Source organism: Lactuca serriola, chromosome 8 (assembly GCF_051521515.1).
Source record: "Lactuca serriola cultivar US96UC23 chromosome 8, Lser_US96UC23_V15, whole genome shotgun sequence".
In the NCBI taxonomy this organism is placed as follows: Eukaryota; Viridiplantae; Streptophyta; class Magnoliopsida; order Asterales; family Asteraceae; genus Lactuca; species Lactuca serriola.
In genome coordinates this window covers 80,326,426-80,337,136 of record NC_136415.1, presented here as the reverse complement: position 1 = coordinate 80,337,136, position 10,711 = coordinate 80,326,426, and the positions used below count along the sequence as shown (strand labels likewise).

Genomic DNA, 10,711 nt, shown 5'->3' with positions numbered 1-10,711 from the left:
ATTTTCCATTTTCTTTATTTCAATTAAAATTGTAAATGACTTTCTTAAAATAATTTAAATTATTGGTCCATATTCAACCATATAGCCACATAATAGTTGTCCATCCACATTATAACCTAGCTCTCTCTCTCTCTCTCTATATATATATATATATATATATATATATATATATATATATATATATATATATATATATATATATATATATATTACACAAATGCATATGCATCCAAGTCCTAGTCACACTCACACACATGTATATGTTCACCTTTATTGGTATAAAACACACCACCAAATAGACAAGATATCGAGTCAACCACCAACAATTATCAACTTCTTATGAGTTGTAGATTGAGAAACAAGCATTAAAACAAATTTAATGTTTGGGTGTTTGAAGGAAAGCAGAGAGATTAAACATCAAAGTTAGATAAGATTGGATTGCACCATGAAGAAGAGTATACTTCTTCCGAAGAGGCTCGCTAGGCATGCTCTAGTAATAAAACCTCGAGAAGCAACTTTGGCCATCATCGATATAACTTTTTTTTTAATGAAATGCTTTCAGTTCTAAGCAATTCTTCTTACGACAGTTGAGTTGAGTTTACGAGTGAGGGAGATCAAGCTCTCTATCATGAAGGATGCAAGATCAAGGAGATGAAGGGCTAGTAAGGATGAATCTCTATAATGAAGTTTGGATGAGACTAAAATTCAAGAAATTAGTTTCGTTTAACTTGGCCATGATTTGTCTGTCCTTATTTTGTCCATGCCAAACACCATTCGCCTTAGGCAATGCCAATATGGACCGGTAGAAAAAAGTCGACCATTATTGTGTGGATTGATTCTAAAACACAACTCCAATGCCTCATGACCAGAGAAAATGCAGAGACGGACAGTCTTCGCATCTGAACAGGATGTTGTTGACATAGTGATCATAACAATGGATTATTAGGGAAATGATCTTAGGATCCCAACAACCTTCTAATGATAACTAATAAAGAAACAAAAACATAAGTTCATATGTGGAAAACTTCAAAAACGGAGAAAGATCACAGATTCATGGGCCTTCAGAGAACGAAATTTACTAAATTATTATAGTCAGGTAGACTAATCTCTTAAATCACCCTCCAAATTACACCTGCATTCTCCAAAGTTTTGATTAACTTCTTTTAACATTTTGAAACAAGAGAAAGAAAAAGAAAAGAATCAAATACTTAAAAGCATATTTGATTGGCACACTTTAACACAAAAGCAATTAACTCCTTTTAGACCATCTGCAATACTCTCTATTATAAGTAACCCACGACTAGCCCTCCTTGAACCACCACAACCATTGGGATTTGGGATACTCTCCACTGTGTGAAAGAAGAGAGAGAACAGAAAGAAAGAAGAAAGAGAAGAAGAAGTGTGGGAGAGAAGTAGAAGACCCAACGCCTCCGAGTGGGCGTTGTTCGTTGTCATAGCCATCACAATCCACCACAGCCATAGCCAACAATGGAGACCAGGGGTGGTGTTCGTGTTCGTGGTTGGTGCCAACTTGGACAATGGAGGGCTCCGTTGATAGTATACCGGACGGTCTTATAGGCTTGAAAACCACTTTGTGTTTCCTCTTGCCATCAATGTTGGAAAAAGTTATCGTTTTTTATTTTAGCCGATTTTAAGAGGGATATCTAGAGGCTTTAAATGAAAGTTTTAGAAAGACAATTTTGGCTCATGGGAGTGGACTAGAAAAAACATAACACAAAGGTTTTCGTTTAGTTATACCCCAAGATTTATTGATATTCTCAAGCAATTTCATTGTTTAGTTAAACCATATTCCATGGAAATTCTCAAGACATGTCATTAAGGGAATCAACTAGTTATATGATTTTTTTAACCGACAAATATAAATATATAATCTACTCCTAAATTAATACTTAATTCCACATATGTTCACAATGAGACTTGAACCCTCGACCTCAAAGAGATAAAAGGGGGGGGGGGGGGGGGAACTAATATTGCAGGGCTAGGAGCTTTTGCCTTTAGGATCCAAGTTTTCATGCTAGGGTTTTCGTTTTTTTAGAACGGCTTACACATGTACCCACTACTTTACTTCTTAATCTACACCTTTTATCTCAAACGAGACTTGAACAATCAACATTTGGTTAAGGGGGACCTATCTGTCAACTCCTGATAGAGGCCTTTTAGGTTTAAAACTCCTCTTGTTATTTCTAAGCCATCTGACATCTAAAAAAATCTCTTGTTGGTTGGTTTCATTGGTGCAAGTCAACATCCATAATAAACAACGATAACTTGTGGCCATTTTGATAGCACTTTATTGATTGTTTTGTTTAAATAGTGCATGTTTGTTATTGGTAAGAATAAAGATCTTGCTTTTATGCAACTTTTTTCCCATTAGAGTTATTTGTGCAAGAAAAGGTCGCATGTCATTCAAACCCTTAGAAAGTTTGGTGAAACAATTGGCTCAATGGAAGTTGGAGAAGTGATACATAACTCCATAATTAAGAATCTTTTTGTTTTATGGTAGTTTGTCCTGTTTTCATTACCCTCTCCATTGTTTATATTATCTAAGGTCTAGAAAAGTGCTCCCATTTTTATATTTCACTATTTTTTTTTGTATGTTATGCTTTTGTCCTTATGTTTTTGGGTCCGATTTCATATTCAATTTTCGAGTATAGAATGATTTACTCTTCAATGCTAATAAAATGATGAAGATTGTTTACTTTCAACTGGGAAAATTGTGTAATATCAGTTTCTTTTAATAACATGCCTTCCAAAATTGAAACCTGTGAGATTCAAACCATTAGCTCCCCTTGATGGTGGTTTGAAATATTGATGTTAATTGCTATAATCAGTCGTTGCTATTATGGGTAAAATTAAAGTATATGAGCACATGATGTTCTTCCTTCTTTGCCCTTGATTTTGCTGCAAACTGGTGTTTACCTTTCTGTTTAACCTTTTATATAGGTCTAACTTGAGGCTAACCTTTCTATTTGTTAATTCTTTTTTGGGCTAACATGAGGCTAGCCTTTCTATTTGTTCTTTTCTAGGTGTCTACAATTTGAGAGCATATCTCCAAATCTCAAATAATAACTTTCTTCAACCATTGGAGTATATATATATATATATATATATATATATATATATATATATATATATATATATATATATATAACTTTTTTTACTATATTGTTAACTAATTATTCATCGGTCACTTATTTATCTATTGTAACATTACTTTATACCCTTTATCGTAATAACATTTTCATTTTGTCACCTTTAATTCAGTTGAACCTAGAACCTGTTGCTTCATGACATGATAGACCACCTAGTGTTTATTGCTGAAAGAAATCATTGGTTTATTGTTGTTGCAGTTGCAAAAATGACATGATATTTGCTTTTGACTGAAAAGCAAAAGGAGGGATATGGTGAGTGGTTGAGTGTAAAATTGGAGATTGCAAAAAGTTTGTATTATTATTATTATTATTAATTTTTTTTACTTTGAGTTGACAGTAAATAAATTAAAGATGTTTTCATGACAAATTTAAATTAGATAATTTTATGACATTTACCATGTTTTTTTTATCATTTTATATATAGTTTATTATTATTAGTAGTAAATTATAACTAAAATAATAAAATAATAATATTTTCTTAAACATCAAACTCAATCTAAACTATTTCTTAATTCCACCTATATCTATAACAGGATCTTAAGAAGAAAAAACAACACCTGATACGGCTGGACTAGAAACTCTTTGGTATGAAGTAGTAAATTGTAAATAAAATAGTAAAACAATGATATATATATGTTATATGGAGTAGTAAAATGATAAAAGTTTTTTATATTTTTTTAGAACAGACAAATATATAATATAAAAAACACCTAACATCAAGACGATGCAAGGGAAAAAGTGCGATACAATAAAGGAAAAACAAGAAAATTACAAACAAAGAAAAAGACCAAGGTTCCAAACTCTTTATGTTTACACCAAATGAAAGTTATTGATTTTATCATCTCCACAGTATTCCCCGGTACAAAGGGATGTTTTTGAATTTTTTTTACATTTCGTGTAGTTGGTTTTTTGCTTTTAATTAAGAAGACACGAAAATCAATAATGAAATCTTTATTGTCAGTTTATGTTTACAAAGACGTTTTGTGTTTATTTAGAGTGCTCATGTAGAGAGGTTTAAATTTATTAATTTTTCTGAACATCAAAGAAACATATGTGGCAAAATGTAAAAGAATGAGAAAAAACCAAACAAGCAAAGACAATATCCAAACAGGGTCTAAGAAACGAGCATAATTAACTAGACAAACCAAGAAAAGCCAAGTGTTGCAAATTCCAACATGGAAGTAGAGTAACTTCTGTGATGCAAAGGTTGGAATCAGTTATTCCGTTTGAAACGGAAATGCACAATGAGAGTAAACCAAATGACTTCTATCTACTGACAACTAAATCTTTTTATATCGCCCGATGAAAATGAGTAAAGGTGGAAAAGTGTCTAAAAATTTATACGAGAGTTAACACTTGAAAGGGAATGGCTTCATGCATTATACATAAACATCTTTTTAATATTTCAAAATATTAATATGTAGATATGATTATAAAATGGAATATTAAAAAATGCCTATATGATTTTTGAGGAATTGAGATAATAACCAAGTTTTCCTTGTTTATCAAAATGCCTGCAAAGTTAGAAACAATTCAGTCGAAGTCTTTTTATTTGTTTCAACACTTTTCGAGATATGTCCTCGGATATAAATCACAAAATGGCGATGAAGCATAAGATCATGGTAGTGGAGTATGATATAGCGGAGTACCATACGAGTCGCCTTTTAAATATAACTATTTGTTTGTACTTGTGTAATCATTTCATGTTGAAATTTTTTTGTGCTTGTAGTCTTATGAGCATGACTTTTGTTTCTTATTCGGCTTACCTATATCTTATTGTATGTGATCCATGCTTTATAGCTAGTGTATGCTTTATGCTTTGTTGATAGTATTTGTTACCATTAATTGTGAATTCATACAGGATGCAATCCTTCTTTTATTTCTCTCATTCTGAAAGTCAATGATGCTAAAAATGTCAAAGACTTTCGGCTCATTAATCTTATAGATTTCACTAAAAGATTATGGGTAAGATTTTGGCTAACCGTTTGGTGAAGGTGGTAGATAGGTTAGTTAGCTTAAAACAATATGCTTTTATTAGAGGAAGGCAGATTTTAGATGGTCCTTTCATCATAAATGAAATCATGTCTTTATTGGATGTGCTAAACATTCCAAGGCTTATAAGTTTTATATTATAGAACCTATGCTTATATTTCAGTTAACACTATTATAGATTCAAGAAATGTAATATTTGATGAAAATCATTTTTCATCCATACCTAGACCAAAGGATATGGTTCTTAGTTCCAGTGTAACAACCAAGAAAGTTTTACATGATTCAATTGAATCTTCTGAGCTTAGAGAAGCAAAAGACAAAAAAAGCTAAATAAATTGGTAATGATTTTCAACTTTATCTAGTTGAGGGTTCTAGAGACGAGATTACAGGTCAATATTTATATTGTTTAAGTATTGAAGAAGATCCTAAAAGATATAATGATGCAACGAGATCTCAAGATGTTACTTTCTAAAAAAGAAGCAATAAATGTGAGATGGATTCTATCTTGGGAAATAATACTTGGGTTTTTTCTGATCTTCCTCCTGTATGGAAATCTTTGGGTTGTAAATGGATATTCAAAAGGAAGATGAAATTTGATGGATCAATTGACAAGTATAAAGCTTGATTGGTTATTCAAGGTTTTAGACAAAAACATGGCATTGAATATTTGATACTTATGCTCATGTTGCTCGTATATCTACCATTAAGTTGTTGATTGCAGTGGCTGCAATTTACAATTTTGTCATTCACCAAATGGATGTTAAAACAACATTCTTGAATGGTGATTTGGAGGAAGAGGCATATATGAGACAACTAAGGGTTTTATTATTCTTGGAAATGAACACAAAGTGTGCAAGTTGGTAAAATCGTTGTATGGTTTTAAACAAGCACCAAAACAATGACATCAAAAGTTTGATAATGTTGTCTTGTCATATGGTTTCAAGTTGAATCAATCATACAAGTATTTATATAGTAAATTTGATGAATTTGGAAAAGGAGTGATCATATGTTTATATGTAGATGATATGTTGATATTTGGTACTGACCAAAGGTAAGTTCACATGACCAAAGAGTTTTCATCATCCCAGTTCTCCATGAAGGATATGACGGAGGCAAATGTGATTCTTGGAATAAGAATCAAACATGAGCATCAAGGAATCTCAATTTCACAGTCTCACTATATTGAGAAAGAACTTAATAAATGCAATTGTTCAGATTGTTCTCCTGTAAGTACTCCTTTTGATACAAGTGTGAAACTTATGCCTAATAACGGTGAAGCAGTTTCACAACTTGAGCATTCAAAGGTCATTGGATGTTTGATGTATGGTATGACTATCATAAGGCCCAATATTTCATTTTATGTAGGAAAGCTAAGTAGGTTTACTAGCAATCCTAATACTCATCATTTATAAACAGTAAAGAAAGTGTTGAAGTATCGTAAGAAAACCATGGATTATGGTTTGACTTATGTAGGGTTTTCTTCTGTCAAAGAAGGATATTTAGATGCTAGTTCGATTACAAATATTGAGGACCAATTTTCTATAAGTGGTTATGTGTTTCTTATTGGTGGAGGTGTTATTTCATGGGCTTCTAAGAAACAAACATTCATAACAAATTCAACCATGGAATCTGAATTTGTAACCCTTATAGCTACTGGAAAAGAAGCAAAATTGTTGATGTATTTGATCTATGAAATTCCTTTGTGGCCAAAGACTATATGTAACCTCCCTAAAATACACTTATAACTTTTTTGAAATTCAAACACGTCAATTCCAAAATAAGAGTTTCAAACCACGTCAAACACAAACCAATGTATCACAGAACATCATCAAAATGTTGAAGCTGAGTTTCAGTTTTGATATTCATAACACAAAAGATAACATAGATAGATGGCATGCCCCTGAGAAGGTACATAACTCCCAATAAAGCAAGTTCATTGCCCTTCACACCTGAAGGTTATGCAACTAGACATTAAATAGCAACAGTAAAGTGTCAAACCTACAAATTAGTAAGTAATCACAACACTTAGTTATTACACGGTATTTTGTTGAAAAATAACAAAATACTTGCTTAAAAATGATACTTATTTTGATGTTTTTAAGCAACTTTAGCGGTTGTTTAAAGTAAAATGACATATACCCTTTATCTAATTTTATTTTGTGAAAATATAATGATTTTATCAAAAATTTACACAGAGAGTGTAGTTAGGATATTCATAACGTTTTTTATATATTAATTTTAACTAATCATTATAAACATACATGAAGACACATTCTATCTTTATAAATTAATATTTTTTTTTATAAATATTTGGTTAATAATCATGATTTAAAATTATTAATAGTGTTTTGATTTCCACGGATATATATATATATATATATATATATATATATATATATATATATATATATATATATATATATATATATATATATATATATATTCAAAATGTTATACATCTCACCGTCTCCATCTCATATGGATAGAAAGAAAGAAAATATAGACTAATATTTAATTTGTCATCGTATAATAGCATGTTTACCCTGCTATAATATATTCTTATAATAACTAAGTGATAAAATTTCTAAAATTTTTAGTTTTAAATCGCTGTTCGTCAATCAAATGGCGACAAATTTGACACTTTTATGGTATGTTTTTGAAAATCCAAAAAATAAAAATCGAAGTGAAAAAAATGAATTCATAATTAAGCTAACAAATATTGTTGTAATTTGTGATCCACCTAGAGTTGTTGGGTTTGGTGCATATTTACTTTTGGGCATTTGCTCTGTCACGTGACATTAATGACGTGTTAGTGAATGGCTGTCTTCCTGTGTTTAGTGTGCTGACGTGTCCTCCACACCAAACATACCCTCCCCCCATTCCATCACCACCTTCGTTATAACCACACTCCCACTCTCACTTCCTGCCATTTAATTTCACACATCCTCGCCGGAAATTATGGCAAAGCTACCTGTTGCCGGTAACAACAGCACCTGCGACAACCTTGAGGCAAGTATAAGCTGCTAAAACGTATCAATAGTCGCTATGCGTCTTTCATCATGTTAATATATAGTTTCTTTCTTCTCTGAGTATATAAGCTGTTTCCTTGTAATCAATTACTTTGCAGACTTGGACCTTGAGAGTTTACATCCATTGCGAAGGATGCAAGAAGAAAGTCTTCAAAGTTCTTCAGAGTATCGATGGTGATTAAATTAATCATCTTGCTCCTTCCTTTTCAATCCTCTGTTTTCAGTTTTACTCCTCGACTAATTAGGTTTTATGTGTATGTCTCCGTGATATAACTTTTCAGGAGTTTATAAGACCGAAATCGATTCACTCCAGCACAAGGCTATAGTTACTGGATCCGTCGACGGCAATACTCTCGTCCAGAAGCTTCTAAAATCTGGTAAGCACGCGGAGGTGCTGCCGGAGAGTTTTGAAGCTAGGGCGGCTGCAGATAGTGCGCCCGGAAAGTCGAAGAAGAAGAAGAACAAACAGAACAAACAGAAGGAGGACGAAACAACGCATGCTGATAACCAACATGCCGACGAAGAAAAAGAGGAATCCGAAGCTGCGACGACTGAAGGAAACGATGGCGCAAAAGAACAGGAAATAGCCCAGGTGGGTGTCGCCGCCGGTGATTGTAACGGTGGTGGTGGTGGTGGAAAGAAGAAAAACAAGAAAAAGAAAGGTAAAGTTGATAAAAAGGACAATAACGCACCACCAAACGGTGATACCCAAGGCCTACCTGCGGGCAATGCACCGGAGTTAATGGCAGAAAATGTAGGGGCCTCCATGGAGCAGTTAAATCTCAGCCGTCCGGGGGTATACGCGACGCCGTACGATCTACCCGCATATCAGAACTACTACCCCACTCCGGCGTACGGGGTAAGTTACAGTACAACTTACCCAAGTGCTGAATCATCATACTATACCCCACCGGTGTATGGATACGCCCAATCACATCCAACATCCGTCTATTATCCACCACCACTACCACCACCCCCGGCGTATTATCCTAGAAGCGCGTTTGATGACCATGATGACGAAAATAATGGGCAGGGGAGGGGTTGCATTATCATGTGACGCAAGAATCATTCAGTTACAATCCTTGACAAAAAGTGAACTATGTAATATAAGTTTGTTGGACATATATAAAAGTTATATATCATAGTTTGAGATACTAAATGTGATTAATTATAAATATGGTCTTAAAAGTAGTGTTGTATGGATTTTGTAAAGTATAGTCGCTGGCTGTAACTTGTAAATAATCAGTTGAAGTATAACAAACTATATAAAATAGCGCGTAAGTTTTATTCCAATTATTGTTTTGTAAAAATTTCTTGGCATAATGTCTTGTAATAATAAGCGAATTTTGCTTTCTTGTATACATTTAGTTATTAGTGTAATAATAACCGAATTTTGTTTCTTGTATAGTTGTATATACTTGGTTACAATTTTTTTAATACGTTTAACATATTATTGTACATACTTACTATTTTTTTAATACATTTAACATATTATGACAATCCGTTATCATAGGTTTTGTTATATATATATATATTTAATCATTTTTTTTTTTATATTGGTATTAATTATAATCTTTAATATATTTAGTCACTAATACTTTATATTATACATACATTTTACTATTAATCCTGTATTATATATATATATATATATATATATATATATATATATATATATATATATCCTAATAAATGAAGATCATTTTGCCAAATGTTATCTTCTCATTAAACTTGCCACATGTAATTTTGTAATTTTTTTAATTAAATTTAAATGTCACATGTCATTAGTTGAATATGTTTATTTATTTTGAAATTTTATTTTAAATTTTTTTAATATTTAAACTTTGATATATTTTTTTAATCAACCCGTGTAATACACGAGTTTCACACCTAGTATATATATATATATATATATATATATATATATATATATATATATATATATATAGGAGTAGGATCAAATGAGAACACCTAAAAGGTTGAGAACGCGAGAACAGATCTGGACCATCTAAGTTTTAAGATGTGTGACTATAATTAATTGTTATTTTTCTAATTATTAATACATTTAAATTTTAAATTTTAAATTGAAAAAAAATTATAAAGGCTATTAAGGTAAATAAACATTACCCTAATTTTGTAAACTCCTATAATTACTCTATGTCGCTTTATTTGGTTGACCTAATCTCATAGAGTTAGTCATCTCACCGCCTCATCTCATAGAACATATAGAGCCGGAGGAGGCCATAGAATCAGCGGAGAAACATTTTAATCGGTCTCTCTCTCTCTCTCTCTCTCTCTCTCCATTGAATGGCGCCGGTAGTCGGAGGAGGAGCCGCCGGAGAAACATTCCACAAAGTGAACTTCGCCTGTTGCGCCTCCCATTCCTTCAATTCCAGCATCAATGGCCGACTTCACTTCAGGTATATATCCCCTTCCATCATTCACATCCGGGTTATTGCTATCTACCTCTAACATCTTTACTTTCATCCGAATCAGGAACTGAAATCGATATCACGAAGC

At 32.3% G+C, this 10,711-nt stretch overlaps 1 protein-coding gene across 1 annotated transcript; it reads left to right on the top strand.

Moving 5' to 3' along the window:
* The first annotated feature begins 8,032 nt into the window (after window positions 1–8,032).
* Window positions 8,033–9,484, top strand: LOC145070692 (uncharacterized). Its single transcript, XM_079017649.1, has 3 exons — window positions 8,033–8,171; window positions 8,290–8,365; window positions 8,473–9,484. The coding sequence occupies exons 1-3, from the start codon at window positions 8,121–8,123 to the stop codon at window positions 9,246–9,248; spliced, it is 903 nt and encodes a 300-aa protein (XP_078873775.1). The 5' UTR covers window positions 8,033–8,120; the 3' UTR covers window positions 9,249–9,484.
* The last annotated feature ends 1,227 nt before the right edge of the window (window positions 9,485–10,711 follow it).

Bases quoted from the DNA above. Each gene is read 5' to 3' on its own strand.
- LOC145070692 (XM_079017649.1), top strand. From the start codon at position 8,121: ATGGCAAAGCTACCTGTTGCCGGTAACAACAGCACCTGCGACAACCTT. The intron at 8,172-8,289 runs GCAAGTATAAGC...ATTACTTTGCAG, and splicing joins GCACCTGCGACAACCTTGAG to ACTTGGACCTTGAGAGTTTA. The intron at 8,366-8,472 runs GTGATTAAATTA...ATAACTTTTCAG, and splicing joins AGTTCTTCAGAGTATCGATG to GAGTTTATAAGACCGAAATC.